This window comes from Suillus fuscotomentosus (assembly GCF_016647785.1).
Source record: "Suillus fuscotomentosus strain FC203 chromosome Unknown F5891scaffold_99, whole genome shotgun sequence".
NCBI classification, from domain to species: Eukaryota; Fungi; Basidiomycota; class Agaricomycetes; order Boletales; family Suillaceae; genus Suillus; species Suillus fuscotomentosus.
This window is the reverse complement of record NW_024539611.1, coordinates 85,296-112,032: the sequence shown is the minus strand read 5'-3', so window position 1 is coordinate 112,032 and position 26,737 is coordinate 85,296. Positions and strand designations below refer to the sequence as shown.

The window sequence follows — 26,737 nt, the reverse complement described above, 5'->3', positions numbered from 1 at the left end:
TGAGACGCAGTCTCAGCCAAGTAGCATAGCCCTGGGCGATGTTGCTTGAGGGTACAGCTTCAAACTATTTGTATATTGATTCTAAGTCACTTGGTATGCCACACAAACCAACTGCAAATACTAATCATACACGAAGTACTAGGGTACAAGACTTTCGAGCCTATCGAAATTTAAACAGACGCTTGATGTGGTCACATTCAACACACGGCTTCAGTACACGCCAGGTATAATCCGATACTTCACATTTCTCGCCCACGCTTCCCATTCTTCTCCGAAGGCAGAATGCATCATCCTATCTTCTCTCTTCATTCTTGAAAATAATGCGAAATTTACCGCTGTACAAAAAATGGAAGCTCCAGCGATAACCGGTAACACTCCAGGGATCCTTGCTGATACACCAGAAGCCCTTAACCATGAGTTACGAGAGCCATGCAGAATGATGATTCCAAGGCACAACATCATCATTCCTGTGTAAGAAGGGTGCCGAACGATCGCATAAGGACCGGTGGTGATAAGTCGATGGTCTTGGCGCACGCTGAGCAGAAACGTGAAATAGCGACCGAGGGTTCGGTAGCAGAGCCAGCGGATGAATCCACCGCTAGTCACGAGGCTAGAGCCCACAAGAAAGAAGGAGTAATAGGCACATCTGTGAGAGTGCTCAGAGCTTCGGATGCCGTTCGTAAAACTGATGGTATTTTTGAGGAATCGATGTGGCGAGCAATGATGGCAGTTATTTCAGCCACTGCCCCCGCCCAGTACAACCCCTGAGCGAACCTTGTTCAGTGAAAATCTCCTAAAAATACGCAGAATTCGGACGAACGGCTATCGTTTGCGAGGGTCTCATTTTACGAAAATAAGATGAGAGACGAATCAGGGTCCGACCATTATGATATAATTCCTTGTCGGATGCAGAATGAGGAGGAGTGACTGCTACCTGGACTGCGATAGCTGATGAGAGAACTAGAGGTATTTTGAGAAGTGACATGTTTCAGTTGAATGGGCAACTTGTGGCATGTCTTTGATACTTTAGTACTTTGGTGGTGACACCGACACCGTATGCATGATTTGATCGGGATTGCACGGATGGACGATATTAATAGAGTGCTACGTAGCATACTAGAACCGTGACGTAGAAGTACGTGACGTAGAAGTGCCACGAGGTGCCACATAGAAGATCTGATCCCGGCTCCAAGTTTTTGGGGCTGCCAGGTACATACCATCATGCTGGATCTTTGGGGATCTTTATTCATGGTTGGATTTGCCGTTATGCCGCATGCAATTTTCACAGTCCGCCATATTCATCGTTGTATATCCTAGTACATGCAAAACACCGCGTTGAAGATCAACACTGCCGTTGGACAGATCTGAGAGTAACACCGATTGGACAATGAATAGCATGAAGGGTAGTTGAACGTTGAGCTCTCTTTTGCCCACACAGCGAGCGACGTTATATTATTGTTAGAAAATAAGAAATACAGCGGACTATGAAAAAATGTATTCGGCATGACGGCAAATCGACACCATGACCGGGGCCCCGAACTTTTCAACTTGAACGTAAGCCGTCAGCGCCCGAATCAGCCTTCTTCATACCCGACCGTTTACCAATGCTGCGGATGTCTTTGGGTAGCACCGTTTTAAATTTACACCATCTCACTCCTACAGGATCCACGGCGGACTACCACTAGCACCAAGAATAATGGATGGCATCAATTACGTCTTGATGCAGGTGTCATACGAGCGGATCCCGGCCGTTCTCGCTCTTATAAAATGGCTCAGTTGTATCAAGCACAACTGCAATTGAACATCAGTATTCATGGCTCAAATGGCATCTCCTCATGCGCTCTACATATCAGAGATTTTGTTTGTTATCTCATACCACCTTCAGGATGACAGGAAAGCGCTAGCACGTCTTGCTCGTTGCTGTCATGCATTCTCAGAACCTGCTCTGAGTGTACTATGGTCCTCAGTGCGGTCTTTCTCGCCATTCATTCCCCTCCTACCGCCGACCGTGAAGTTCTTATGGGTGAGCATAAAATCCTTGAAGCCATTACGTCATACTCAAGAACTTTTAGGACCACAGTCAGTTTGACGAAGTGACCCTTGCCGAGTTCCAGTGCCCGCCTGAAGAAGAATGGAGGGTATTTGACAGTTACGCCCGCAGAGTGCGCAGACTACATTCTGGATCGCATGGTCACCAAATAGTAGCCCGCATACGCTCCGAAACCATTGTATTCCCTTTGCTACGATCCCTGTCTCTTCAACTCGTCGAGCCCCTTGATATGCAAGGCCACCTCTTCCCAGACTCGCTACGCTCTTTGAAGATATCCGGGCCTGCATATGTACACTGCGAAGATGACCGCGTCCAAATGGCCATCGCACACGTAGCTCGCGATGCGCCGTTGGTAGAATATCTTCACATCGAAGATTATACCTATTCTGTGGCCCAGTCATCACTGTCGCCTCTCCATTTTGCTCATCTCCGAGCTGTCGAAATATCTGCATTTTTCGATTACACCCTCCTACAGTCTCTATGTCACATCCTTTCCCAAGCACCTGTCACACAACTCAAACTCGAGCTTCCACCACTCCCAAATAAGGAGTGGAATATTTCAACCCCTGTCTTTCCCGCTCTAATATCGTTGCAAATTTGTGGTCCTCCGGCTTCTGCCGAACAATTCATATCCCATCTTGCCAGCAAGAATCTTCAGGAGCTTAGTATCAACCACACAAGAGGACCCGCGAGCGTTGCGGATTACCGCCAACTTCTTTCATGTATTGCGGATAAATACAGCAATACTCTTCAGCAACTTTCGCTGTCACTCAGTCAGTCGTCCACCCCGGGCTACCCGTACGATCTTTCCCAAGCAGTCCTCGATGCCTTTTACGCACTCGCACCAAGTTTCAGTCGACTAGAGACTCTACACCTATCGTTGCCACATAATCGCTACGTTCATCTAGCGCCTGAGCTCACATTTGAGTCTCCTACATGGCCATCTCTCAAGCTTCTTGACTTTTAAGCGATATAGTGTTTTATACGGAAGAGCTGAAGGGGCGCCCGGTGCTGTATATTTTAGGAAGTATATATAACGTATTGATCAGGTGTTAGGTTACTGTTAATGCGAGTGTAGAACATGAGAAGACTGTGGCAGTGTGGGAGTGTTGGTGAGAACGGTGCGTCAAGGGGGAAGTGCAAGGCAAGCTATTATGAGACGATACCGCTGACCATGCGTGGTGCTGCTGACTATACGATCCCACAAGAAAGGCCCACGGCTTACTACATCTAGGTGACAAACCCCCGTCTTCCCGCGAAGTATGATGTCCACTTGCATTCATTGTATTCACAGGAATCCATGGACTTTACTAATGGGTGAGCGTCACTCTCGAGCGATATGAGACACTCGCACCCATGATATAGTACCAGTATCAAAAACACCTGGTCTTGTATTGACTCACATCCCCAGTTCTTCCTCACTTCTCGCCAACCCCAACTTATCCTCCCAACAAGTACATGATAAGAGTTTGACTGATTAGCCATGGTCTCAAGTTTTCGCGCTCTCTACATTTCCGAGATTCTCTCAGAAATCACATCCCAGCTAGAGGATGATAGGCAGTCCCTTTCATGTCTTGCACGTTGTTGCAAGGCATTCTCAGACCAAGCTTTGGATGTCCTGTGGAAGCGGATGAGCCTTTTCTGTCCTTTCATTCCCCTTCTGCCCCAAAAAGTTTTAACACTTTGGGTACGTATTGTTCTTGGGCGGGTTTGGACTGGTATAATTTTGACGTATCCTACAGGTGGAATACCAGTTCAGCGCAGAGAGTATCGCGGGTTTTCAATGTCCCCCTATGCATGAGTGGCGAACGTTTGACGCTTATGCTAGGCGTGTGCGGATTTTATACAGCGGCGCCTCGCACTTCCTCGCAGGTGTGGCCACCATCCGAGCAGACTGTAACGTCTTCCCCTTCCTTCGATCCATAACGATGCAGCTTCAGGAACCTATACACCCAGGGATCCGGCTATTTCCCGAAACACTGCAAAGGTTGCAAATTTCGGGCCCCGCATACATCAATTGCAAAGATTCCTGCATCCAAACTGCTCTTGCGCACGCAGCGCGCGATGCACCCTTCCTGAAACATCTGCACGTCGAAGACTACAGCTACAACAGTGACCGCCTGGACACGCCACCCCTGCATTTCAAACACTTGCGAAGCGCCGAGATATCCGCATTCATCAGCTCTAATGTCCTTGGATCATTATGTCGTGTGCTTTCGCAATCACCCGTGATCGAGCTCAAGATCGAGCTTCCTCCTACTAGCTGTATATGGGATACTCCACAATCCCTCTTCCCATATCTGGAGAAGCTGGAGATAGGCGGTACCCCTGCGCTTGCGGAAGCCTTCATCACGAATGTTTCCAGTCCGTGTGTCCGCTCGCTGACTGTCAAGCACAGTCGTGGGCCCGCACGACTGACAGACTGCAGCCGGTTATTCTCTACCATCGTGAAAAAGTACAGCTCATCACTGCAGTCGCTATCTCTCACAATCAGCCGCTCGCCAGTACTCCATAATCACGATGGCGTGGCGCATGATATAATGGATGCGCTGTTCCCTTTGATGCCGAATTTCGAGCACTTGGAGGAACTTCATTTATCATTGCCCAGCGCAACTCAAGTTGACGACTACCCTGCTGTTGAAGTGTCTGGTTGGCCAGCTCTGAGGCGGGTAGAGTTTATGGCCACATGATGATTCACAGGATGATCACGAGAGGCTTGAAAGCTGGTTTTCTTTCAATAGTGAAATGGCCGGACCATAGAAATGTTTTGATCACATGTATTTGTATCTGGGTACTTATGAACCATCGAGATCTGCACTGCAATGATACTCATAGGGTGAGGGAAACAATATACTTTTGGGCACTCGTGAGGCATTGACAGGCCTAGGGACGCACACAATGCGTAGCTATGCAAGTCAAAGATCACCGGTACTTAACCGAGAACAGATAACAATCAGATGGAACAGCATATATCCAACCCTTACCAATCACCATCGAATCCAACAAATCCTGTGCAGGCAGTCAGTTACAAACAGTCATCAAGTTTTATAACAAGCATACCTGTGAGTAAAAACACAGGGAAATACCTCTTCTTTTCCAGTTGTGCACACCAATTCCATGCGCTGGTCAAACGGCCGTCGATACAGCTTCCCGCGTCAAAGAAGTTATCGGCTCCAGAACCATCGAAGCCATGCTGGAAGAAATCGCACAGGATCTCGCGCATACAATTATCTATCGAGCCGAAGTCATCCTCAATGTAGGAGCGTAGCGCAGGCTTTTCCGTAAGGCTGGGTATCTGTGAGAGGGTATTACAGATAGGCAGTAGGATCCGGTAGATCTGGGAATATTTATCTGTACGAAGCATGTCTAAATTAAGACACGGGCGGCGCTATGACAGTAAAACGTACCGATGAACATGAGTGCGTTGGGCACATTATGGTCGCCCATGTGGATGGCGGACGAACCAATCCATGTTCCCACGCTTTGTTGCGCACGGTGTAGGATCGTGTGCATCATGCGGAAGGTTTTGGGAGCTGCTTGCACACGATTTAGCCCTTGGCCGGTATCCCTCAGCCGGTAAGGTACGTTCTCCGCAAGTAAGTCCTGTTCAGCGAGCGACCATAACCGGAACATATCTGTCGAACAGAATTAACATGACAAACAATAACACCTTCAGAGACAAACCATGCAGGATCTCCCGCCATAAGGTAAGACTCTGTAGGACATACGCGTATTGTTTTGCATGATCGTGACTAAGTCTTGCGCCCTGCTTGCCACTTCGTATTGCCAAACCTAGACTTGTTATCTTTTGCTTGCGTTGGATGGAAATATTGCTTCAAGTACGTGATCATCTTTTCGCAGGGATCTCGGTTCGTCCGCAAGAAAGCGTGATTATCGCCGATGCTGTATATGCATTGACGAACTTGTTCCTGATTTAACCCCGAGCGCTGGTATTTTGAAGCGAGCGTCTCAATCGCGCGCTCCTTGTTTTTGATATCCCGCTGGACTTCTCTTTTTGAGCGCCCTTCAGAATAGATTTCCTGCGTGGCAACCATGATGAGATCATCTCGTAACATGTCGAGAGCATCTTTTTCTTCAAGAACGGTGTACACAGATATGATGGGTTTGACGCAAGAAAAGCTGAGCATGTCTCGAACGTCCGGGGACTGGCTGTCCTATGGAGAGCAGTGTTTGCATAGACAGAGACTGTGAAGTTCAGAGCTTACCTGTAACAAATAGATCAACTTTCCATACGTCGTGCGCATTTTATCTGGGTTCATGATTTTATGTCTCCGACCGAGCTCAAAGATAGTCTGGTAGAAGTCCGCATTGGACTGAAAATCGCGGTCAGTGAACAATTCTTGGCCCTGTTTGTAGTCCGCGGCAAGGACGAGGCCTGATAGAATCGCACACAGCTCGCGAATCTGATGCACGATACGCTTCGGCTTCGAAAGTCCAAAGCCCAGCGTGTCAATCTTATCTGTGTACTCGGATACCTGAAGTGCAGCATCGAGAAGGCGTAGGTACTTGCGCTCGCCGTACGTGAGTCGAAGAGGGATGTATTTCGAACGGTCGATGAACCACTCGCCGACTTTGGATCCAATTGTAGGTTGGGCGCCTAGTAACTGGGTAGAGACGGGCGCCTTGGATGCTTCGATTGATATACGGTCGAGTTCTTCATCAGAGTCATCCATATCAACATCGTTTTCTTGCTGAGTACAGAAGTAAGTATCGGATCCACCACGGTCAAGCCGAAAAATTCGTACCTCCCCATTTTTCTTGACATCCTCCGCCACACCATTTTGCACCGACCTGGACTTGGCGCTACTTGGGATTGGCTTTGCGATGTGCTTCTTTCTCGACCCCTTCCGGTGCTGCGCCGCAAAGCACACTTCACAGTAATTATCCACGCATGTATCGCACACAACTTGAGCAGGCTGATCTATATAGGCGGTAAGCTCGACCTCATCCGTACGATCACTTCCTATCAACCACATACCTTCGCATTCGATGCAAAACCCGTCCGCAGCAGGCCTGACAGCTGATTCTTCGTCCCATCCATGACCGGGCTCGGTAGCATCGCCTGAATCTTTTTCCTTGAGCCGTGGGTGTTCAACTGCTTCGTGGTTCGTTCCGAGGATGTTTTCTAGGGTGAAATTGCCACTCGTGGATCCATCTGGTTGTAGGGTAGGTTCTATAGAGACTGAGGATATGTTTACGGCCATTATTTCTAGGGATATGACATCTATCTGTTCAAGATTTGCACGAGAAACAGTGAGAAGCGAGTAAGGGACGCGTGTATGGAGGGAATTCTGCTGCCAGTGTGACACGCCTGACGTAAGGCGAGCGTGTAAATATCCAGCGCCAAGTCGAAAAGTGAATCTTATGAGCGAAACGCTCTAATATTATGTAATATTAATCCGCGAACATATGATACAAATGGGTGGTGCAGCGGAATGGAAATCATACATGATGAATGAATGGATGAATGAATGTGGGATGATGAGAAGGAAACCGATGCTTCACAAGCTCCCAAGCGTACGGCGCCAAACCATATCGACAATACCCTTGGTCTGTTCTTTCCGTGTGCCAGCCCGCTCCTCATCCGCTACTTGTTCATCATAATCCTCTCTTTCCAATGCGCTGTTGTCCACATCTGTTAGATGCGATCGAGGTGGATCGGGGGAGTTGATTGCTGGTATATGAGACGTTTGGAACTCAAGTGGAGATGGCGGAGAACGCTTGTACTTGTGCCGAGAGCGGGAGCTCTGAGACGACAAACTTCCAATGCTTGGAGGATAATCGTGCGGCACCAGAGAAGACGTGGAGTGTGGTATCGATAATGGAGAGGCGGTTTCGCTGTATTTTCCCTTGGACTCTTCAGATGCAACTATCGTCTCTGCGTCATCTCCAGTTGACATCCTTATGCAAGGGAGTCGAGGATTCTCTATATCGCAATGAGCATCGTCCTCGTCATCTTCTGGCGCACGAAAGAGCGGTTCTCGATCATGCACATCAGACATACGGGGTGAATTGGCGAGAAATTCAACTGAGTTTGAAGAAGCTTTAACAATGGAATCAATGAGCCAGAATTGAAGGATGTTCATGATGATAGGGAAGAGACCCATGACACTACGAAGGCATGATGAGACCGTTATCACCATGAAGAAAGGACAACACACAATATAATTTGAAAGGCATCGCCGCTACCGATAGCAGTCCAACTGAGCAACCAGTCCCCCACTTGCGAAATCCCTGGCCACACTGTGAACAACCCTACAACAAGCATTTTCATCGTCGTCAACGCAACAACGTAAAGTGCGGCCTGACGCGCCCAATACGACATTAACGGTGGGGAACCATATTGTCCCGACTCGTAACCTTTGAGGCGGAATCTCTTTGCGAAGAGGTACGTGAGACCATGATGCACAACGTATATTATAGCAACACCTATGAAAAGGTGAGCATTGAAGATAGGAGTGAGATCCATTGATATTCACCGAGAGTGGTATCGACGAGAACATTGAGAAAGTAGTAAGTGCAGGCATTGCCGGCATTATGATGTGAACCAAGGTTGGAAATCAGAACGTTGACGCCGTGTACAAACATCTGTCCAACAATTTGCTTGGATACATCAAAGAGCCTGTGATCGTAGAATGCTTCAGTAGTCTCCTACATCACTGTAAGCGACGAGGACGAACCATATTCTCCAAGGCCGTTTCTGTGGTTCACGATGCCTCTTATACACAAGCGAAAGTATTACGAGCACACCCATGAGCGCCTGGACAACCTGATGGATGATGTGACATTGTGAACCTCTCCTGTAAAGTGTTCTACGAAAGAGTTTTTGACCTACCAAAGCAGTCGGACCAAACAATTGACATGAACGTCGATCCATAGGAAAATCATGGTCGATAATACGTGCAGCAGAGAACATGGCTGGTTGAAAAGGAAGACTGTGGCTGCTCGCAAGTGTGCGAACTTCTTGGACGTGCCAGTGATGGCAGAGTCATCTCCTCTCCTTCTCAGCTGGTATGCCCTATTTTGGTAACTTCACTTTGGTGAGAACAAGATTTCGGTTACAAAACCTTTGTAATAATAAGCTTCACATGTATGAAACAACTGGGACTCCGCTTGAGCATATGATTTACTAGGTAGCTACAACGAATGTGGGCATCTTCATGCACTCATTTACAAACATTGTTTTTAGGTAGAATTGATATTCTAGCCCGTATAATTCGAGGTCAAATGTGTGCTGCGGCGTCGACAGGTTGAGCATTTCAAATGTATTTGTTTGCTGCGACCAAGGGGGTGGGTTTATTATTGATTACTATTTGGCAAGAGCTTTAGAATTTAATAAATACAAACAACCTTCTACCGTTTGCGGCTGCGGCCACGACTGCGTTAATATTTGGATTCACTACAACTACCATACAATGTCCTTTTTCTCCAGATCTTCCCAACCATCACCTTCCCCGTCATACTCAAGTGTTCCTCGTGAATCTGTTCCAAGGCCCATGGCACGTAACCTTCCTCCACAGACACAATACAACGACCCTTCTCAGTCTCTCTTCGAGAAAAGATCATACGATCGCAAGCCCCCTCCGTCACGTTCTGGTCCTGGAATGAGGTATGTCTGCATGACCATACACGTCTACTCATACTGACTACACTTATAGCTACGCAGTAGTCACTACGCCAAACGAGGGTCTTGCTCTCAGGAACTGCTTGGTTGTTTGCCCCTCGGACTTTCCAAATGGTGCGCAGGTTTTGGTACGCAAGATAGATCGCGATTCCATACAAAGGGAATATCCCTTTACAACATGGTTAGTACAGCATCCTCTACCTGATTTAAGTCATGTTAAACATGATGTAGCCATGACACTTCTGGAACAATCAGACCGGGCACAGTCGCCATCGGACTCACGCAGCGCCAATGGATAGGCGTATCTCTGTCAGGCGACGACGTCACCATTGACATGATTCCTCAACCACCCCCATTTCTTGAATCCATCGATATTCAAGTCGGCTTCATACGAAATCGCAATGAAAACCAAGAGCCTTACTCTGCAGATGAGATCTCGCGCAACTTCGTCAAGATCTTCAATAATGTTGTCTTCGCCCCGGGCGAGATACTTATTTTCGACTTCAAAGGAGAGAAGCTCAAAATGACTGTTGCATCCATAAGCGTGGTAGAGCTCCCGAATCAGCAGAACAACTCCCGCTTCGGAAAACAACCACATATGGAGATAGGTGTCGTGATGGACAGGACTGACGTTACCATCATGAAGGCAAGTGATAGTATGATTAAGATTAAATCAAGTGCGAAAAAGTGAGTCTTATAACATCAGGATTAGGCACCACTTATTATTCATGTCTAGGGCTGCGTCGAATGCTATCATCGCACCCAATTTCAAATTCGAAGAGATGGGTATTGGTGGTCTTGATGAGGAATTCGGTGCTATCTTCCGTCGTGCGTTTGCGTCACGCGTATTCCCTCCAGCACTCGTCGAGAAGCTTGGAATCCAGCATGTAAAGGGTAAGTTTTCATATATATATAAAACTAGTTGAAAAACGTCTAATGTCATATATGAAAGGTATCCTTCTCCACGGTCCACCAGGAACTGGTAAAACCCTCATAGCTCGTCAGATTGGAAAAATGCTAAATGCTCGGGAGCCCAAAATTGTCAATGGTCCTGAGATTCTAAATAAGTACGTTGGTGCATCAGAGGAGAATGTCCGGAAGCTTTTCGCGGATGCTGAGAAAGAGGTTAGTTACGGCTTCTGTTCTCACTCACGCATTTGTACTGAAACAATGAATAGTACAAGGAAAAGGGAGACGAGAGTGGCCTTCATATTATCATCTTCGACGAACTAGATGCTATCTTCAAACAACGTGGTTCTACGAACAGTGGAACAGGCGTCGGTGACAGCGTGGTCAACCAGCTTTTGTCAAAGGTAATATACAGTATTTTCTTGCTAGCTCAATCTCTCACTCCTCTCAGATGGATGGTATCGATCAACTGAACAATATACTCGTCATCGGCATGACAAATCGTATCGACATGATTGACGAGGCCTTACTGCGTCCCGGACGTCTCGAAGTACATATGGAAATTTCCCTACCGGATGAGCATGGACGGTTTCAGATCCTGCGCATTCACACTGCCAAAATGCGGACCAATAATGTGATGGACGCTGATGTTGACCTGGCTGAACTCGCTGCCATGATGAAGAACTATTCGGGTGCAGAGATTGAGGGCTTCGTGAAGAGTGCAACTAGTTTTGCCTTCAATCGCCATGTCAAGGTTGGCACCATGGCAGGTATTTCGGAGGACGTCGACAAGCTTAGAGTCAATCATGGTGATTTCCTCAAGGCACTTGAGGAAATAAAGCCAGCGTATGGTGTGTCGGAAGAGGAACTGACGGATGTTATTGTGAATGGGATCATTCATCATGACCCAATTGTTGAGGTATGATATGCGACTTCAGTATATGCTGTACTGATGTTTTCCAGGAAATCCTCGATAAAGGCAAGCTATTTGTCAACCAGGTTGCCAGGTCGACACGGACACCGCGTGTTAGTATCCTGCTCCACGGACCCCCTTCGTCAGGAAAAACTGTACTGGCTGCATCCATTGCTTGGGCTTCCCAATTCCCGTTCATCAAGCTCATTTCACCTGATCGCATGGTTGGATTCTCGGAAGCCCAGAAAATACAGTTCATTACCAGAACATTTACCGACAGCTATAAGAGTCCACTGAGTGTTATCGTCGTTGATAATCTTGAACGACTGCTAGGTGGGATCGCTCATAAGGCTGTATCCATTACACTAACTTTAACCGGCAGAGTGGACATCACTCGGCAGCAGGTTTTCGAATCCTGTTTTGCAGACGCTTCTTGTCCTTATTGCTCGCAAACCACCCAAAGTTCGCATTTTTGTCAGATATATGTGGAGTGTGTCTGATCCCATGTCCTCAGGACAAACGTCTACTTGTGATAGCAACAACCTCGCTGCGTCCCCTTCTTACAGAGCTTGGCCTGTCTGATGTGTTCGATTCTGAGTTGCGCGTACCTCCGATTTCCAACCTTTCGTCACTCGAACGAGTCCTACGCGAAGTGCAGCTCTTCTCTTCAGAAGACGAGCTCCGACAAACAATGCGCATGCTTGCAGATGCAGGGTTTGCTATTGATCTCAAGGCGGAGGAGGATGCGGCCTTGCATTTGCAAGTTGGCATCAAAAAGCTTTTGAGCATCATCGAGATGGCGAGGCAGGAACCCGAGAGGGCTGGAGAGAGACTCGTGAGCGCGATCATCAACCTGAGTTAGTAGATTCTGGTCGCATACCTGTAGGATCGATATCATTTGTAGAGTACATACAATCTGGACATCATAGGCATCACTTTTAGACGCTTGGCCAGGAAAGGTATTACATGCCCGATATGGTATGCTCCTCAAAGATGGGGGAAGTTCAACATGACTTCCAGCTGGCTCCGGCACATCCACGATCACCTACAGCCGTATCTTAACTACTAGTACTGACAGCGACGACAAAGAGTCACTATCATGACTTCCGTTGAGATTATCAAGGACCCAGCTCAACCAACTCGCTTGCCACGATCAGCCTCTAATCCCAAACCAAAGGGGATCCTCAAGAACGCAGTTCCACAACAACCAGGGTCACAATCGCAGTAAGCATCCGCGCAGATACTAATCGGTGTCCTTGTTAATCTCCTTGAGTGTATAGTAGCTTGCAATGGGACGAAGAGAATCTCGCGTTGACTGAGATCCAGAAAGACAGTCTTATGAAGATTACGGAACCCAAGACGCCATACGTACGGTATAACGCTGAAACAGATCAAATAGAGGGCGGTATGGTCCCTTTTATCCATCATTCATTACATGTGATCTAAAACTGTATATAACAGATATCCCATCGCTTGACCTAGGCGGGCGTGTGCCCTCTCCAATGGAATATTTGTCGTCCTCTCCACGATCGGTATCACCGACAGGCGCAGATACATCAAGGCGGTCTTCTCGCAGAACCTCTCTTAGCAGCGCGGGGCGCGCTTCATCTGGAAGGTCAGCTAGTACTGGATCTAGCAGGAGCACAAGCTTCAATCTCCCGAATGAGGCTAAAGCGGAGATAAGAGCTGTGCAAGGCAGCCCAGGCGAAGAAGTCGAGACAGATGAGGAGATGGATGAGGAATGTGCGTCGCTTTCATCATTTCTCAATGCGAGAGATAGATTTATTTGCTGGTACAGCTGCTGCTAAGCATGCAGCTTTCGTACGAGCCAGAGGACGGCACTATTCCAATGAAGCAGAGGCGATGAAGGTGAGTAGTTGTTGTCAAGTATTTGGATTATACTCAGTAGAAACTACACAGCGGGCGGCGAAGATGGCGGATGAAGAAGAAGAAGAAGGAACTGGCCCTGAGGACTCGGCCTCAGCACTTGCGGACGGTGCCGAGGATGTGGCAGTCAACGGCGTTCACGGTAAATGACGGGACGACATAGGACGACATATGCATATGCTCTGCGTGGTTTCTGGATGGAGTAGATGTGGACATGCTCACGAACTTTGAATTCTTCCACAGGTATATATTGTAATTTTTAGCAGAATATTATCAGTCTTGAGTCCATTCGGTTGTACCCTACTACTGACACTATTCTGTGGAGAAGAATATCAAGAATCGGTCCCATTGACACGGTCCTTCAATGATATTGAGCCGGCGATGGGCCTTGAGCTTGAGGTCTGTTTACATAAGGGCTGTGCCAGTGACCTTCCAAAATAATCATTTCGACCACGTGGTTCAATCAATGATCGACAAGATGATGATCGCAAAGTCGTCGCAAAGCAGGTAAATTTTAGACAGCTCGTTTTAACGGCGGAACAAAATCGATTACATCTACCCTCCACATCGTTAGAATGGCCCCAGATACTGCTGGAAAAGGTATTCTCCTCAAAGTCGACCCTATCGCGGAGACTTTCCGCGCTGAAGTTAAGGATGGACTTGCAGCCTTGCGGCATCGTACACCGACGCTTATCGGGATCTTGGCAACTAACGCGTCTCCGAGTAGGTTTTATGCTGACTTCACGAGGAAGCAATGTGAAGGGCTTGGAGTGAGATTTATTCTCAAGGAGGTGGGGAGTGCGGTGAAGCAGAATGAAGGAGAGGAAGCGAGGTCAGATGGGGACGGTGTAGAGGAGGTGATCATTGAGGCTAATGAGGATGATAACGTTGATGGTATTATGGTGAGTTCAACGGAGGTCTCGTGGAACACTTGTTGATTATTACAAAGGTGTATTATCCAATATTTGGAGGCCAGCAGGTGCGCACCGGGGAGCACGAATTAGCGAATCACTTTAAATTGATTAAATGATTTCGTAGGACCATTATCTGCAGCAGGTATTGTGGTTATATCATCATGATGTACCTGCGCGAATATCTAAGTGTGCTGGCCTAGATTGTCTCTCCACTGAAGGATGTGGAAGGTCTTCATTCGAAATTTCACTATAATCTGTACCACAAGTACGTTCATATTTCCCCTGACATTATCAGGCTATTATTAACTCGAAATAATCAGCATCCGTTTCATCACACCTGCCTCGCTTGCATCTACCATTCCGTCTTCAAAAGTCACCCAGCCAATAATAGACGATATCCCTCCACCCGGAACAGTCAAATCCATCATCCCTTGCACTCCCCTTGGCGTTGTCAAATGCCTTGAGTATATTGGAGTGTATAACAACATCCTTACATATGGCGATCGCGCTTACGGAAAGACTGTGACCGTAATCAATCGGTAAGGCTCCGGTGCAGTCAGTTTCTAAGGAATGTCGCCTAGAATATCGCACAGGTCAGAAGTTGTAGGACGCCCTCTCGCCGCACTCCTTGCGAATGACGGCGCGAGAGTGTTTTCCGCCGATATTGATTCTATCCAGGTAGCTCACCACCCATCTTTCTCTTCTTTCTACATCGCTTATTTGCTTCGAAGGAATATACAAAGCGGCCTCGTTTCTCAAACCCGACTTCTGCTCGACAGTACCTCCCACACCATACTTCGCATCTGTGCACGCTCTCGCTCGAAGAATGTCTTGCGATCTCAGACGTCGTTATCAGTGCTGTGCCCAGCGCATCATACAAGGTCAAGACAGAATGGTTAAAAGAAGGATGTATATGTGTCAACGTCGCAGCAGACAAGAATTTCGATAAGGATGTAAGAGATAAGGTGCGTTTCAGCAGATTCTCAGATTGTTCCCCATGAGCTGTCCGAACGGCCACTAACATGTTGTATGCAGGCATCTATATACATCCCAGCAGTCGGCAAAGTGACTATTTTGATGCTCCTTCGGAATTTGTGCGTCCGATCTTGTATTGTGTTTTATTTCCTTCGTCACACCATGGTTTCCCGCACTGGTGTCAACGTTCAGCCACCGCTGGTGTACTGTCACACACTTTCATTCTGTGTCCGTATCTTCTTATTCTTGATCCCCTCTCAAGGGGTTTTCTGTGTTCAATTTCACATCATAACGACTCATGTCTATGTTTTATCTTGCTGCGAGCTCTGTGCTTATTATGTTTAGGCTGCGTCTTTCACACTACAACGATGTGTCGGCCCCGAGTGGGAGCGACGACATCATACCCGCTCAATAAGTGGGATTCCTGGTGTAATCGTGTCGGTGCCGCAGGTGGAAAGGAAATAATTAGAGGATAAGATCTAACTCAGAAGCAGGAAGTCACGTAGAATCTAGCACAATGCATTACAATTGCCATTGCCCGGATATATACACCATTAGTTGAGATTATCACTGCAGCATGGGAATTTATGTATATGTTGTGCAGATTGCGTTCCTCCCCTGATGGCTAAAGAAAACCTCCTTACGTAAAGATATAATACTAGTGCTGAACAATGCGAAGGGGTGCACGATACTACCCGAAGTGAGCATCGGCTGGGTTTGTGGCATGTAGTGGATTCTGATCCATCCTCGGGAAGGAGGGCGTGACAGGCGTTGAGACGCCTGAGGCGTCGCCTGTAAGGAAACGAACGCGTTGTCTGTGAAGCTGGAGTAAAGTGGTCATGTTTGGATATTCATCAATTTGGACGCAAGGGGAATTGAGTGGGAAGTCAGGTGGTTGTGACGTGGACGACGTACCTGAGGGAGTTTTGGGATGATGGCAAGTACGATGAGAGCGGTGAGATTGATAGCGAATAGCCAAGGATTGTAATTCGTGTAGTGTGTCGAAGCCAGGAAACTGGCACGCATACCGTGAGTGAAGTACGGTGCATCACAAGCACAAGACGTACAGTAATATAGGTGCGGTGAATAACCACTTTTTAGATGGTGTATATTGCGCGCCGTCATCAATTTGCTCCCAGAGAGAGAGATCGTCATATGCGCCGCCGTGGAGCTCGTTGTCGAAGGGAATGCCGGTAACCCAGTGGAACATGAGATACGATAGCTGCGGAGATGCGTGGCATGTCAAATATAACGCAGAATAGACCGAAGGATGAACGGAGCGTACATTGAGGTATATAAGGTTAACGAGTGTCCAGCTGATTTGTTGCGTCATACCAGGTATAGTATCGATAATGATCTTTCCCATGAAGACCAAAACGACGTGTATGAGCCATGCACCTGAGCAGGTGGTTTAGTGGAATAATCACATTACTTGACTAGTGTTATGCACCCTTTGCATTCACCCAGTTAGCATTGATATTGAGGTACGCGCTACGGTCCAAAAGTTCCTCTGTACGCCCACCGACTTCTTCGACCTTGACGATGCTCCCGCTTCGCCGACGACCTTTGATATCAGCCGGAACGGATACCGTAAGATGTAGTAACTTTGGTGAAGGGCGTGACATTGATTGCGAGGATGGCGAAACGCTGATGCGTTGGTTGGGAACGAAGGAGGATGGCCGCAGTCTCGACCGAATATTAAATTCATGAGCGCTGACCAAATAGTAACATACAAACCGTAGCACCTCTGGGTCATCGGCGGCCAATTCGACAGTTCTGCATAGCTCTACAAGTACTTCTACAACCCTTGTGCACACAAAGGACCGTTCGAAAGCTTTACCGTATAAATAATGGATTATTAGGAAGTAAGCATTGCAATCTGGCGCTTAAGTATTCTGGACTTTTAACACCAAAAATTCAAGCTTGTCTCGATACAGAAAGGGCCGAATTCAGAGACTCCAGAGGAACAGCATGACATACCTGCCACTAGCATGTGTTCAATTAATGACATCGAGTCCCTTACCTCCCTCTACGTCCCCTGTCCTTCGGGAGAATAGCAATTGATAAATAACTGGGCCCAGGAAACTCAATATGAAGGATGTTCTCCCTCATGTATCTGGATTCCCTCTGTAAGCCTTCTTCGCTTCAGCCCAAGTTTCTACTCAGCGTGACTAGCACCTGAGAAGAAAGCAATCGCGCCTCTACATGTTGATGTCAGTTCGATCGCCTTTTTCAGTGCTCCTCGTATTGTCAAGATGTGATCTCCGACTTTGCTGCGGCGGATGCAAGAAAGTCGAGTGCTCCCTAGGCGGCTCAGCTTTTCACAGCCTGGCCTTGTGTAGTATTATATTCGAGGCTTGGATGCGCTCACTTCATCAGATATATTTCAGAGACTAAGAGCTTCCATGAGTCTGCTATTGCACATTCTACACTCACCCATCATATAAGCATTGTACTCGTTTCTAATGCAACAGCTATGTATACGTTTCTCTTCGGGCGAACTGCTGGACCTCAGTGATATAACTTATGCAGCGAACGCAGGACTGATACCAGGAAACCATGCCTGCAAGGGACGCGCACGGAAGTACTCTCCCAGATCACATATTGGGTGAACAGCACTGGAGACGAGGTTCCACGCGTACTGTGGCTATCTGGCCCTGCAGGCAAGGACAAAACAGCAATTGCTATAGAAGCTCTCAAAGGCAGAGTCTTATCGTGATTGTGATCGACGCACAATTGCCGGTATTAGAATTTGCGATGAGACGAGATCGAGAAGGCGTTTGCGACTTGGCTATGCAGAGTATGAAGCCTTTGATGATGAGGAGTATGGGGAGAATATTGGATAGTAACGGTGTTTCCAACTTCCAAGTGGGTGCTCTGAAACGACATCGCTGTATATTGTCATTGATTGCCAAACAAACTACTGGCACTGCGGGCAAAGTCAACAAAGTCAGGGCGTGACACGGGTAACGTTTACCCAGGTACCCGCCCAGGCAACACTTGCGGGTAGACGGTGGGTTGTGTTGGAGTCAGAAGAACATGGTCATAGTACGAGCAGCTTACTAGATGCTTCGTTTCTCCTGAAGTTGAATGGGCAGATCGATAGACAAGGTTAACGCGGATGTACGCGTTAAGTAGGGACAACGTGTGTGAATAACGACGTGCATATGAGTCCATTGATGAATTATCATAGCTGTACGTGAGTCCGAGGACGAAGATGTAACAAAAAGAGGCAAAATTAATTCGATCTTGCGCCAATATTCTAGAAAGGCTTGTGACTTCTAACGACCTTGAATTCTGTTGCTCCGCCAATACGAAAGCAATGTCCGGTGAGTTCCAACATGTCGGCTGATCTCCAAAGCTGATTACAATGTGCTAAGAACCACGTTTTGGTCATCGCGGCCCATCCGCTGTCTGCAGTTTCGTGTGCGAGGAAAGGTGCGTCAAGCGGGACAGTGGAATTGGCTGCGAGATGGTGATTGATGGCTGTGAATACGTTTGTGACGTCGTCGAGACTAGAGATGATGATGTCTGCCCCTTCTACATGTGAAGTTTTCGTCCAAGGGATGTGACGGAGTATTTCGCACCGTCTGAGGGTGAACGACAGGTAAAGGGGGTTGAGCGAGCGACATGACGAGAAGGGTCGAATGTGCTGGTACTGACTGAGTTAAGTTCGCCGAATCTTTGAATGCTGAGAGTATAGTCGAACTAACTTCACAGCGCACATACCTGCAACAAGACCAAAAAGCTGTGCATGCGACAGCAAAAACGAATGTATCGAATGCATTAGAGAGGTCAATACTACGGAACAGAGTATGCATGTGCTCTAATGTTACAGGAGGGCGATGAGGGTGTTTCGACGAGTCGGGAACGACCTTTCCAAAGCCAGCAGTGGCCGAACGAAGGATGCTGTGCCCTGCAGGTCAGGTCAATTCCTATGTCTCAACTGGTACCAACCTTCCATCTCTGCACGGTCGAGATGGAGGTTCAAATAGGAGTATGCATCGCAAATATATTCCTCATTCTCGCAACAGAGGACAGGAATCGGCATAAGCTCCCGAACATCATTTGCAGCCCTGTGGCCACGAGTTCGATTATCCTTTGAACAAGGGATTGGGAAGCAACCTGATGAAAAGTCGAATGTCGTTGAAACGTCTGGTCCAGCAACTACACATGAGACGTGCTTAAGACGAGACAGCGTATCATAAAACTCCAGAAAGAGAAGGCGAGCCCATGAGTAAGCATCTGCATGCTTTCCCTCAAACCAGAACGTCAGCCTTTTCAAGTTTGGTATGTCTTCTAGCATTTGGTGTAAATAGCATCCCCAGTCCCTGATTCCGGAACCCCCATACGCGCTGAGCCGCTGTATGGCTGTGAATGTCGACCCTACTATGGATATAACGAGTATTGCTGACCTGAGTAGCAAAACCTGTCAAGGTGATTTCCTCGACATGCTTCGGAATTGATGGACATGAGCATTGATGTCTCGGGGTCCAAGCCATGAGGTCCAATCCTAGGTTCCTGATACTAGTGGAGGGGCCGACAATCCTATTGAGCTCCCAAGAGCCCATGCATGCATGCTGGCCTTTGAAACGCACAGTGTGAACTGGGCGACCAGGTATAATGGCATTTAAGAAAAGAGGTACAGCAGAGACCTCTGTTAAATGCGGCAGAAATGTGGGAGGGAATGTTGGCCCCTCAATGCCAAAATAGACATCTGCCGCATACATGGCAGTGATAGCGAGATTACGGATGCTGCCCTGCCTGTTCAAGAAGCTCAGGATTTGGAGGTCGATAGTATAGGTGCAATGAAAGATATGGAGCTTGGCATCACAGTACCGAAGGACCGACGAGTAGCACTCTTGCGAATGGATAAGCTTGAGCGTAGAGAGGCAAGTCATATTTTTGAGAGCCAATGAGAGATTATCCAGGTGCACCTCAGGACCATTTTGGACCATTACGTAAATATGAAAGATTTGACTTTCTCTGCGAGATGGGGATGCCCTGCAAGCGTAGTGCAGACATCCGAGTTGTTGACTGTGATGGACGCATACAGAGAGTCAACCACTGCATGATGAAAGCAGGTGCACACTAGGCAGAGTGCGGCAAGATCATTTGAGGAAAATTTGAAGGTTTTGGTGAAAGAGAAAATGGTGAGCCACAACTCAACAGGTAAGTTGTTAGTCGCCATGATATGGAGTGGTTGCTCCGCACTCGAGGAATATAGAGGATTAATAATAACTGATGTCATACTCTACCCGGACTCCGACTCGGACTACCATACTCGGCAGAGACCAAGACTTGCATATTCATTTTATCTGTGCTCAGCTCGGTCTTTCACAGTCGTATGCGTTCGCTCCCTCTCCATGAGTTGACTCACCAGCCCAACCAAGCCCAACCCAACCTTTCCATTTTCCACAACGAAGAAATTTACAAATACATGAACTAATTCAAATCATAATTAATGTCATCATAGAGACAGGCGGCAGCCCATCAGGAACTCGGAGCTTACATGAGTGAACGGGAGATGATATCGGGGCACAAGACAGTTGCCAGACATGGGTGTGCAAGAGTGCAGGTCATGCACAAGGATGGCGGCAGGCACAACGTATGGAAGGGCTCGGCGCGTCACAGACCATGGGAGGTTCCTATCAGAAGGAAAGAAGGGATACATCCAGAATTGCCGGTATTAGAATTTGCCATGAGACTCTCCCATTACGGTGCGTATGGCACATACGAAATTCCTGATGAGTAGACTTCAATAATAACGTGTACCCTACCTGCATACTCTACATCCACATATGCATGGGCAGATGATGATTTTGTTAGTGTACGTGCTCACATTCACCGTATGGCCCACATCACTCCAGCAATCTTGACGCCTGATGCATTTAGCTTTGGTCATTTGTCATAAAGTAATCAACTTCGGTAAGTACTAGAACACCTTTTGCATCAACGAGATCTAATAACGTTTTAAGTGCAGAGCCAATTTAGTAAACAGATTGCCTAACGTTATTCGAAGTTTTGTTCTCGATATAAATTAACGATGCGAGCTCTGACTGGCTCGTAGGCTCCCCAATTGTTGCATGCTGACGATGAGACTCGCTCTGCTTAGTCTCCCCTTCGCGGCTGCCCTGGCTAGTGCGATGCCTTTCTGGGGTTACCAGCAAAAGGTGAAAGAGAGTATCCATGGTCCACCTAGTGGGTGGTATAAGCATGCTCCCGCACCAAAGCATCACATGCTTGAGCTCAAGATCGCTCTGCCTCAGCCCAAGTTTCCGGAACTCGAGCAACACCTCCGGGAAGTAAGCGACCCAAGCCACGCACGTTATGGGGCGCACTTGTCAAAGCAGGAGACCGAAGCACTCATGGCTCCCCACCCTGAGACTCTGGCCGTCGTCAGGAAATGGCTTGCCTTGCACGGTTTAGCGGAAGAAGATATCACCCAATCACCTGCAAACGATTGGGTTACTATCCGTGTCCCTGTTGGTCTCGCAGAGGTGATGATGACTACTGTAAGCAAGTGGATGTCATTTGCGAATATCTGCATTGATTGATAGATGCCTAGGATTATCATGTTTACAAGCATGCTCAGACTGGAGAGAGCATCATCCGGACAATGAGCTACAGCCTCCCTGAGATCTTGCACGATCACGTCGATCTCATTCAGCCCACTACTATGTTCGCTCGTTTCAAGGCGTTCAAGAGCACGCTGCACTGGACTAATCATGTGCAGCCTGCGGATTCGAGTCTATCTGGTTCAACGATCACAGGGCCTGCAGGCAACCAGGTTGATGCGAGGTGCAACAACACGATCACCGTTTCGTGCTTACGACAGTTATATAACGCGGTGGACTATAAAACGTCTGCCACTAACGACAATGCTCTTGGTATCACTGGTTATCTCAACGAGTCTGCCAATGACGTGGATCTTCAGCGATTCTACCAGCTTCAGAACCCATCTGCCTATGGCTCAAATTACACCTCCTTGTCCATTCATGGTATGTCGAGATCGAGTTACTGTCGGCGATGCCTTATTGTTGTGTGCTTCGTAGGTGGCAAGAATAACCAGAGCTATGAAGCAGCAGGTCTTGAGGCCAACCTTGACACTCAGTTCGGCTTTGGGCTTACTTGGCCCACGCTCGGAACGTTCTACGCCACCAGAGGGGAGCCTCCTTTTGACTCTGATTTGTTGACAGAGAGTGATACAAACGAGCCCTACTCATATGTGCGTTTAAGCGACTGCGGTTGGAATTTAATATTGACAACTCAGATATTCAGTGGCTTGAATATGTCCTTTCGCAGGTTAAAATTCCTCAATCAATCTCTACAAGTTATGGTGACGATGAGCAAAGCGTGCCGCAGTCTTACGCGACTCGTATTTGCAATGGCATGGCAGCACTCGGTGCTCGTGGTGTCTCAGTGATGTTCTCGTCTGGCGACGGGGGCGTGGGCGACGGCGTTGCCAATCCTGATGAGCCTCTCGGGCACCAGTGTTATTCCAATGATGATCTCAAAACCCCGAAGTTCTTGCCTGTGTTCCCTGCTTCATGCCCATAGTAAGTGACCTGTCTGAACGAGCACTGAGCTAAAATAATCAATTGCTACTTGAAGTGTGACTGCTGTTGGTGGAACTGTCAACATCCCCGAGACTGCAGCGTCCTTTTCTGGGGGTGGATTTAGTAACTATGTGCGTGGCCTCTGCCTTCCGTAACACCTCCTGACCAATAAAACTCCCTCACAGTTTCCTCGTCCTTCATACCAGGATGATGCTGTCTCGGCATATTTGGCAACGCTCGCTCCCGGCACCTACGAAGGTCTCTATAACTCGTAAGTCATCACAAACCGGCAAATGCATACATTCGATTAACTCCTCATCTTCAGGACTGGACGTGTAAGTTGGCCCTTCAACTTGTGGAGGTCTTGTGAAAAATATTACTTTAGGCATACCCCGACGTGTCATCACAAGCGGCAAGCTTCTCAGTGGTTTACCAAGGCCAGGTGACACTACTGGACGGTACATCCTGCGCTGCGCCTGCATTCACTGCATTCGTTTCCATGCTGAACGATGCACGTCTTTCTGCCGGAAAACCTGCTCTTGGATTCTTGAACCCTTTCTTATATTCCGTTGGATACACAGCATTGAATGATATCACCGAGGGCCGCAACCCAGGATGTCAAACTGAGGGCTTCAATGTAAGTTATATTCATGTTTCACGATCCTCAGCGACTGATGTGATGACTGTACGCAGGCCGCGGTTGGATGGGATCCTGGTGAGTTCATGAATACGCCGCACAAGGTTACATTGTATGCTGATAATCATTGCAGTCACTGGATACGGTACACCCAACTTTGAAAAGTTGAAGGATTTGGTCTTGGCCATGTAGAGGAATAGACGGGATTTAAGGTGTATATCTTTCCGCGATTCCTAACGAGCAAGAGGTACTGAGCAATTCGAGGCAACCAGGTGGCGCTGGAAACAAAGCAGGAGATCATTCGCAGGAAAGAGATAGTAGTTCACCTGCGCATTCTTTTCTTGAAGCGCTCCATGACCTGGGAGACATGAGTAAATGATTATGACAAATTGACTAGTTTTCATACCACTTCATCGGTCGCCATTTGTGGACGTTCACCGCGAGGTCTTCTGTCTTCTTGAGGTGGTAAACCCATTGCTTCGAGTTTGGCATCTCGCATAATTTCTGCGTCAGACTTCTGCTTGAGATGCGGCCGATAGACTAAGCAGTCCGTCAATAGTGAATTCACAACAGCAAGTTAGAGACAACGAACATCGAGTTGCGACGAGATGCTCCTCATCATTAGGTCGTTTGCGTTCTTTGCGGACTTCAGCAACTTGCCGTTTCGCTTTCTCGGTTTCTTCAATATTCTTCAATCGTGTGCTATCTCACAGAGTCAGCCAAATCAAATGGATTAGAATGGAGAAAACCCTACTCCATGCCGAGATCAACTTCGGGAATGGCGGTTAGCATAGCCATGCTGTTAGTGACATTGCCCTCATCAGCAGTTTTCTTTTCTCCTTTCCACCGCTCGGAAAGAGAAAATTCGTCCTGAGCATTTGCCCCAGGCTTGGACTCGGATGGGTCTGAGGGGCGGCTGCGAATCTTGAGATTCTCTTCAATATATGCCATCCTACACCAACGTCAGAATAGAAGTTGAGACAGACACCACGCTCACATGTGTTTGTCGACATCCAAAACATTCGTCTGCTGCGTAAAGTTGCTCGTTCGAACGGCTCGCCTTGCTTTCGCATCCGTACTGGTTTCTTCGCTGTGTGTTCAGAGTGAGCGGGACTACAAACACTGGAGTATCATGTTCACGTACTCATCCACCCTCGCACCAGGCCTCAGACCGCCCTCGGCCTCTTGTCCATCCTCTGCAGTTTTGCGCTTCCTCTTCTTGGCATCGCCTTTCGATAGTTTTGAAACATCAATTCCTTGTCTGGACTTCCTGAGCTTCCTGAGCTCAATGAGATCCGAGATGCTGTCTGCGTTTTATTCTCTGGACTGAACTAGCTATTGGTCATAACGTACGGGAGTGATTTGTCTTCGTCCTCGTCTTCCTCTAGCTCTGAAGATTGCTCTGTGTCTGGCGACAATTCTCGTACCCGGGGCTGTGGTCTGTTGCGTCTCTTGATCATGGATGTTCGGAATAGATCTTATTTGGCTATTACAACCTTGATTCACATGACTGGCATTCGAATGCGGTGCATGCAGATCCAAGTAAGATCCGGGGTACACTTTAGACGTGGCAAACTCGCGACTTTACAAATTCAGTATGATCCGTCTAAATAGTGTGCTGTTTTGCTAGCATGTGCTACGAAACATATGCAAAGTGGAGGCGTAAAAGTAAAAATAATACAAATATCCTACCGATAGGAATAAATCATATCTCTATACGAGTCTATGGTCCACCAATAGAGTGTAATATCTCTTCTGATACAGATCGCGCCTGCTCTTGACGCTCAGCTGCCGCGTTCTCAATAGCAGCTATCTCATCTGATACCCTCAGTGCCAGCCCTGCGTTAATGGCAGGCGAAGCATGCCGTGAGAGCATAGATTCCGGTGCTCTAAGGCCGCCTCGCCGGAGCCGAGGTGCCTGGGAGCGCTCTTCACCAACTTGGCTATCGAGTGCCAAGGATGCAGTGCGGTCTGATGGGGATGATGACCACGGGGCTGGTGGGAAGAGCCAGTCTTCACCCGTACTGGGTGCAGGTCGAGGTGTGGGAATGACTTCAAAGCGTCGTGAACGGAAAGGGAAAAACCGCCTGGCCTGGCCCGGCTGTCCAGATGAAGGGGGGTCGGAATCCTCCCTGGGTGCACTGACGTGTGGACCAGGGAATGTGCTGGACGAATCGAATCTCGATGGGCCCTCCTCATCAGCTAGGTGTCGCGAAGAGTTTCGACGCCGTGCGCTAAAGTCACTGAAATCCGCTGTTCTGCTTCTGACAGGACGGCGAATGGAGGGCTGTCGACTCAGTGAGGTATGGAGCAGGCCACTCGCTGATGGAAGTGTCAAACCACCGAGTCGTGGAGCAGGGGGTGAATCAAGTAGAGGAGGAAGCACCCTGTCGTCTGGCACAGGAGCTGGATTCGGTGCAGGGTAGAAAGCAGGAGAGAACGCATGGTAGGCTGTTGTTGGAGGATTCGGCCGTGGAGGATGCCGGTATGCCTCATACAACTCAGTGTTCATACGAGCGCCCTCGAGTGGCACGAGGCCATACTGCTCTAGTGACTCAAGCTCATCAGCCTCTTCGTCCATTTCGAGTTCATCCGGAGGTCGCGACAAGTAGTCTGAAAGGTCCACTGCTCTTCGACCACTGGTGGCGCGCCAAGTATAACGTTCCCTGTAGGTAGTGGTTGGATTAGATAGCCTCCTCAGCGCTCTAGCGGTGCGATCTCCAATTAGACCACGGTCAGTGGCGTTCTGGCGATGGTGTCGGTCTGCCACCTCCTGTAACTGAGGTGAGAAGTGAACAGAGGGTATGTAGCAGAAAGCGCACCTTGACCAGAATCTCAATCAACGAAGTGGTAAACGAGTCACCACCGTCTAAGTCCTCCACGAAATGCTCATAGCTTATCGTGGGTTCGATTTTCTCAAGCCTATGGCGCTTGATTGCTCCGGAGCTGCAGCAGAGCAGAGGTCTCCTTAGCCAGAAGTTATGTAGTAAGAAGACACTCATACACCAAGCTCCTCATTTTCGCGCTGAACAGTTCGTCACAATATTCGGCCGTCCTACACGCCGCGACATGCGTGATTAGATAGACTTGAACTGATTAGATTAACGCACCATCTGCCCATGTTGTGGTGTCAGGGGAATGCGGTTACAACGAGGCTGACAAGTGAGCAAGCGAAACTAGTTAAGACCGAACTTTGCTGCAAATTTCGGCTGCCCGTTAATGGAGGTCGGGTCTTAAGGTGACGGTCG

At 48.1% G+C, this 26,737-nt stretch overlaps 14 protein-coding genes across 14 annotated transcripts; 6 read left to right on the top strand and 8 right to left on the bottom strand.

Moving 5' to 3' along the window:
- Positions 1-52: 52 nt before the first annotated feature.
- F5891DRAFT_1066739 (uncharacterized protein) lies at positions 53-1,124 on the bottom strand. Its single transcript, XM_041363115.1, has 3 exons — positions 821-1,124; positions 622-764; positions 53-598 (listed from the first exon to the last, which is right to left on the bottom strand). The coding sequence occupies exons 1-3, from the start codon at positions 983-985 to the stop codon at positions 211-213; spliced, it is 696 nt and encodes a 231-aa protein (XP_041219036.1). The 5' UTR covers positions 986-1,124; the 3' UTR covers positions 53-210.
- Positions 1,125-1,726: 602 nt separating this feature from the next.
- Positions 1,727-3,248, top strand: F5891DRAFT_773021 (uncharacterized protein). The gene is made up of 2 exons (XM_041373208.1): positions 1,727-2,023; positions 2,073-3,248. Exons 1-2 carry the CDS (start codon positions 1,814-1,816, stop codon positions 3,015-3,017), a joined length of 1,155 nt encoding a protein of 384 aa, XP_041219035.1. The 5' UTR covers positions 1,727-1,813; the 3' UTR covers positions 3,018-3,248.
- Positions 3,249-3,533: 285 nt separating this feature from the next.
- On the top strand, positions 3,534-4,740 carry F5891DRAFT_1196407 (uncharacterized protein; the record flags this gene model as incomplete). Its single annotated transcript, XM_041368285.1, has 2 exons — positions 3,534-3,737; positions 3,793-4,740. 2 exons carry the CDS (start codon positions 3,534-3,536, stop codon positions 4,738-4,740), a joined length of 1,152 nt encoding a protein of 383 aa, XP_041219034.1.
- Positions 4,741-4,804: 64 nt separating this feature from the next.
- F5891DRAFT_1066733 (uncharacterized protein) lies at positions 4,805-7,406 on the bottom strand. Its single transcript, XM_041363114.1, has 8 exons — positions 7,050-7,406; positions 6,817-6,992; positions 6,277-6,762; positions 5,843-6,225; positions 5,735-5,808; positions 5,458-5,685; positions 5,111-5,401; positions 4,805-5,059 (listed from the first exon to the last, which is right to left on the bottom strand). Exons 1-8 carry the CDS (start codon positions 7,273-7,275, stop codon positions 5,031-5,033), a joined length of 1,893 nt encoding a protein of 630 aa, XP_041219033.1. The 5' UTR covers positions 7,276-7,406; the 3' UTR covers positions 4,805-5,030.
- Positions 7,407-9,069, bottom strand: F5891DRAFT_1282086 (vacuolar membrane protein-domain-containing protein). The gene is made up of 5 exons (XM_041370518.1): positions 8,907-9,069; positions 8,752-8,840; positions 8,551-8,693; positions 8,233-8,500; positions 7,407-8,182 (listed from the first exon to the last, which is right to left on the bottom strand). The coding sequence occupies exons 1-5, from the start codon at positions 8,985-8,987 to the stop codon at positions 7,573-7,575; spliced, it is 1,191 nt and encodes a 396-aa protein (XP_041219032.1). The 5' UTR covers positions 8,988-9,069; the 3' UTR covers positions 7,407-7,572.
- Positions 9,070-9,436: 367 nt separating this feature from the next.
- F5891DRAFT_1153270 (P-loop containing nucleoside triphosphate hydrolase protein) lies at positions 9,437-12,457 on the top strand. The gene is made up of 10 exons (XM_041365183.1): positions 9,437-9,680; positions 9,730-9,876; positions 9,927-10,382; positions 10,432-10,589; positions 10,648-10,820; positions 10,874-11,008; positions 11,056-11,523; positions 11,568-11,850; positions 11,900-11,979; positions 12,032-12,457. Exons 1-10 carry the CDS (start codon positions 9,487-9,489, stop codon positions 12,377-12,379), a joined length of 2,442 nt encoding a protein of 813 aa, XP_041219031.1. The 5' UTR covers positions 9,437-9,486; the 3' UTR covers positions 12,380-12,457.
- An 87-nt stretch (positions 12,458-12,544) lies between these two features.
- F5891DRAFT_1116893 (uncharacterized protein) lies at positions 12,545-13,812 on the top strand. The gene is made up of 5 exons (XM_041363807.1): positions 12,545-12,741; positions 12,798-12,922; positions 12,979-13,260; positions 13,316-13,386; positions 13,438-13,812. The coding sequence occupies exons 1-5, from the start codon at positions 12,617-12,619 to the stop codon at positions 13,552-13,554; spliced, it is 720 nt and encodes a 239-aa protein (XP_041219030.1). The 5' UTR covers positions 12,545-12,616; the 3' UTR covers positions 13,555-13,812.
- A 167-nt stretch (positions 13,813-13,979) lies between these two features.
- F5891DRAFT_962980 (uncharacterized protein) lies at positions 13,980-15,638 on the top strand (the record flags this gene model as incomplete). The annotated part of the gene is made up of 8 exons (XM_041375957.1): positions 13,980-14,306; positions 14,354-14,383; positions 14,443-14,460; positions 14,519-14,583; positions 14,639-14,857; positions 14,912-14,996; positions 15,050-15,283; positions 15,354-15,638. 8 exons carry the CDS (start codon positions 13,980-13,982, stop codon positions 15,636-15,638), a joined length of 1,263 nt encoding a protein of 420 aa, XP_041219029.1.
- A 346-nt stretch (positions 15,639-15,984) lies between these two features.
- F5891DRAFT_1196402 (ORMDL family-domain-containing protein) lies at positions 15,985-16,918 on the bottom strand (the record flags this gene model as incomplete). Its single annotated transcript, XM_041368284.1, has 5 exons — positions 15,985-16,116; positions 16,209-16,308; positions 16,361-16,515; positions 16,579-16,691; positions 16,744-16,918. 5 exons carry the CDS (start codon positions 16,916-16,918, stop codon positions 15,985-15,987), a joined length of 675 nt encoding a protein of 224 aa, XP_041219028.1.
- A 1,342-nt stretch (positions 16,919-18,260) lies between these two features.
- On the bottom strand, positions 18,261-19,210 carry F5891DRAFT_1258981 (uncharacterized protein; the record flags this gene model as incomplete). Its single annotated transcript, XM_041370110.1, has 2 exons — positions 18,261-18,883; positions 18,924-19,210. Coding segments are annotated over 2 exons (615 nt in total), but the record flags the coding sequence as incomplete, so codon positions are not given.
- On the bottom strand, positions 18,924-20,501 carry F5891DRAFT_1116889 (uncharacterized protein). The gene is made up of 3 exons (XM_041363806.1): positions 19,709-20,501; positions 19,023-19,656; positions 18,924-18,975 (listed from the first exon to the last, which is right to left on the bottom strand). The coding sequence occupies exons 1-2, from the start codon at positions 20,249-20,251 to the stop codon at positions 19,222-19,224; spliced, it is 978 nt and encodes a 325-aa protein (XP_041219026.1). The 5' UTR covers positions 20,252-20,501; the 3' UTR covers positions 18,924-18,975; positions 19,023-19,221.
- A 718-nt stretch (positions 20,502-21,219) lies between these two features.
- On the top strand, positions 21,220-23,702 carry F5891DRAFT_772745 (peptidase S8/S53 domain-containing protein). The gene is made up of 11 exons (XM_041373207.1): positions 21,220-21,221; positions 21,277-21,808; positions 21,862-22,294; positions 22,349-22,521; positions 22,575-22,852; positions 22,908-22,983; positions 23,038-23,123; positions 23,178-23,187; positions 23,238-23,489; positions 23,546-23,567; positions 23,623-23,702. Exons 2-11 carry the CDS (start codon positions 21,380-21,382, stop codon positions 23,679-23,681), a joined length of 1,818 nt encoding a protein of 605 aa, XP_041219025.1. The 5' UTR covers positions 21,220-21,221; positions 21,277-21,379; the 3' UTR covers positions 23,682-23,702.
- On the bottom strand, positions 23,573-25,008 carry F5891DRAFT_772737 (hepatocellular carcinoma-associated antigen 59-domain-containing protein). The gene is made up of 7 exons (XM_041373206.1): positions 24,843-25,008; positions 24,634-24,792; positions 24,487-24,579; positions 24,244-24,441; positions 24,082-24,191; positions 23,896-24,029; positions 23,573-23,847 (listed from the first exon to the last, which is right to left on the bottom strand). Exons 1-7 carry the CDS (start codon positions 24,947-24,949, stop codon positions 23,812-23,814), a joined length of 837 nt encoding a protein of 278 aa, XP_041219024.1. The 5' UTR covers positions 24,950-25,008; the 3' UTR covers positions 23,573-23,811.
- Positions 24,995-26,733, bottom strand: F5891DRAFT_1066698 (uncharacterized protein). The gene is made up of 4 exons (XM_041363113.1): positions 26,600-26,733; positions 26,494-26,544; positions 26,312-26,435; positions 24,995-26,262 (listed from the first exon to the last, which is right to left on the bottom strand). The coding sequence occupies exons 1-4, from the start codon at positions 26,608-26,610 to the stop codon at positions 25,213-25,215; spliced, it is 1,236 nt and encodes a 411-aa protein (XP_041219023.1). The 5' UTR covers positions 26,611-26,733; the 3' UTR covers positions 24,995-25,212.
- Between the last annotated feature and the right edge of the window lie 4 nt (positions 26,734-26,737).

What these genes read in the sequence shown, in the direction of transcription:
- F5891DRAFT_1066733 (XM_041363114.1), bottom strand. Translation starts at nt 7,275, where the DNA reads ATGGCCGTAAACATATCCTCAGTCTCTATAGAACCTACCCTACAACCA. An exon ending in AGTTGATCTATTTGTTACAG is followed by an intron (nt 6,226 to 6,276) that starts GTAAGCTCTGAA and finishes TGCTCTCCATAG; the next exon opens with GACAGCCAGTCCCCGGACGT. An exon ending in ATGGCGGGAGATCCTGCATG is followed by an intron (nt 5,686 to 5,734) that starts GTTTGTCTCTGA and finishes TCTGTTCGACAG; the next exon opens with ATATGTTCCGGTTATGGTCG.
- F5891DRAFT_1282086 (XM_041370518.1), bottom strand. Translation starts at nt 8,987, where the DNA reads ATGTTCTCTGCTGCACGTATTATCGACCATGATTTTCCTATGGATCGA. An exon ending in TGTTTGGTCCGACTGCTTTG is followed by an intron (nt 8,841 to 8,906) that starts GTAGGTCAAAAA and finishes ATCATCCATCAG; the next exon opens with GTTGTCCAGGCGCTCATGGG. An exon ending in TCTCGTCGATACCACTCTCG is followed by an intron (nt 8,501 to 8,550) that starts GTGAATATCAAT and finishes ACCTTTTCATAG; the next exon opens with GTGTTGCTATAATATACGTT.
- F5891DRAFT_1116893 (XM_041363807.1), top strand. Translation starts at nt 12,617, where the DNA reads ATGACTTCCGTTGAGATTATCAAGGACCCAGCTCAACCAACTCGCTTG. An exon ending in CAACCAGGGTCACAATCGCA is followed by an intron (nt 12,742 to 12,797) that starts GTAAGCATCCGC and finishes TTGAGTGTATAG; the next exon opens with TAGCTTGCAATGGGACGAAG. An exon ending in TGAGGAGATGGATGAGGAAT is followed by an intron (nt 13,261 to 13,315) that starts GTGCGTCGCTTT and finishes TTGCTGGTACAG; the next exon opens with CTGCTGCTAAGCATGCAGCT.
- F5891DRAFT_772745 (XM_041373207.1), top strand. Translation starts at nt 21,380, where the DNA reads ATGCTGACGATGAGACTCGCTCTGCTTAGTCTCCCCTTCGCGGCTGCC. An exon ending in CAGAGGTGATGATGACTACT is followed by an intron (nt 21,809 to 21,861) that starts GTAAGCAAGTGG and finishes ATAGATGCCTAG; the next exon opens with GATTATCATGTTTACAAGCA. An exon ending in CACCTCCTTGTCCATTCATG is followed by an intron (nt 22,295 to 22,348) that starts GTATGTCGAGAT and finishes TGTGCTTCGTAG; the next exon opens with GTGGCAAGAATAACCAGAGC.
- F5891DRAFT_1066739 (XM_041363115.1), bottom strand. Translation starts at nt 985, where the DNA reads ATGTCACTTCTCAAAATACCTCTAGTTCTCTCATCAGCTATCGCAGTC. An exon ending in GACCCTCGCAAACGATAGCC is followed by an intron (nt 765 to 820) that starts GTTCGTCCGAAT and finishes AGGTTCGCTCAG; the next exon opens with GGGTTGTACTGGGCGGGGGC.
- F5891DRAFT_1066698 (XM_041363113.1), bottom strand. An exon ending in GCGAAAATGAGGAGCTTGGT is followed by an intron (nt 26,436 to 26,493) that starts GTATGAGTGTCT and finishes GCTCTGCTGCAG; the next exon opens with CTCCGGAGCAATCAAGCGCC. An exon ending in TGATTGAGATTCTGGTCAAG is followed by an intron (nt 26,263 to 26,311) that starts GTGCGCTTTCTG and finishes CCTCAGTTACAG; the next exon opens with GAGGTGGCAGACCGACACCA.
- F5891DRAFT_1116889 (XM_041363806.1), bottom strand. Translation starts at nt 20,251, where the DNA reads ATGGTCCAAAATGGTCCTGAGGTGCACCTGGATAATCTCTCATTGGCT. An exon ending in TGACAGGTTTTGCTACTCAG is followed by an intron (nt 19,657 to 19,708) that starts GTCAGCAATACT and finishes ACAGCCATACAG; the next exon opens with CGGCTCAGCGCGTATGGGGG.
- F5891DRAFT_772737 (XM_041373206.1), bottom strand. Translation starts at nt 24,949, where the DNA reads ATGATCAAGAGACGCAACAGACCACAGCCCCGGGTACGAGAATTGTCG. An exon ending in GAAGTTGATCTCGGCATGGA is followed by an intron (nt 24,192 to 24,243) that starts GTAGGGTTTTCT and finishes TCTGTGAGATAG; the next exon opens with CACACGATTGAAGAATATTG. An exon ending in AAATGGCGACCGATGAAGTG is followed by an intron (nt 23,848 to 23,895) that starts GTATGAAAACTA and finishes CATGTCTCCCAG; the next exon opens with GTCATGGAGCGCTTCAAGAA.
- F5891DRAFT_1153270 (XM_041365183.1), top strand. Translation starts at nt 9,487, where the DNA reads ATGTCCTTTTTCTCCAGATCTTCCCAACCATCACCTTCCCCGTCATAC. An exon ending in ATTAAATCAAGTGCGAAAAA is followed by an intron (nt 10,383 to 10,431) that starts GTGAGTCTTATA and finishes ATTCATGTCTAG; the next exon opens with GGCTGCGTCGAATGCTATCA. An exon ending in TGGAATCCAGCATGTAAAGG is followed by an intron (nt 10,590 to 10,647) that starts GTAAGTTTTCAT and finishes CATATATGAAAG; the next exon opens with GTATCCTTCTCCACGGTCCA.
- F5891DRAFT_773021 (XM_041373208.1), top strand. Translation starts at nt 1,814, where the DNA reads ATGGCTCAAATGGCATCTCCTCATGCGCTCTACATATCAGAGATTTTG. An exon ending in CGACCGTGAAGTTCTTATGG is followed by an intron (nt 2,024 to 2,072) that starts GTGAGCATAAAA and finishes AAGAACTTTTAG; the next exon opens with GACCACAGTCAGTTTGACGA.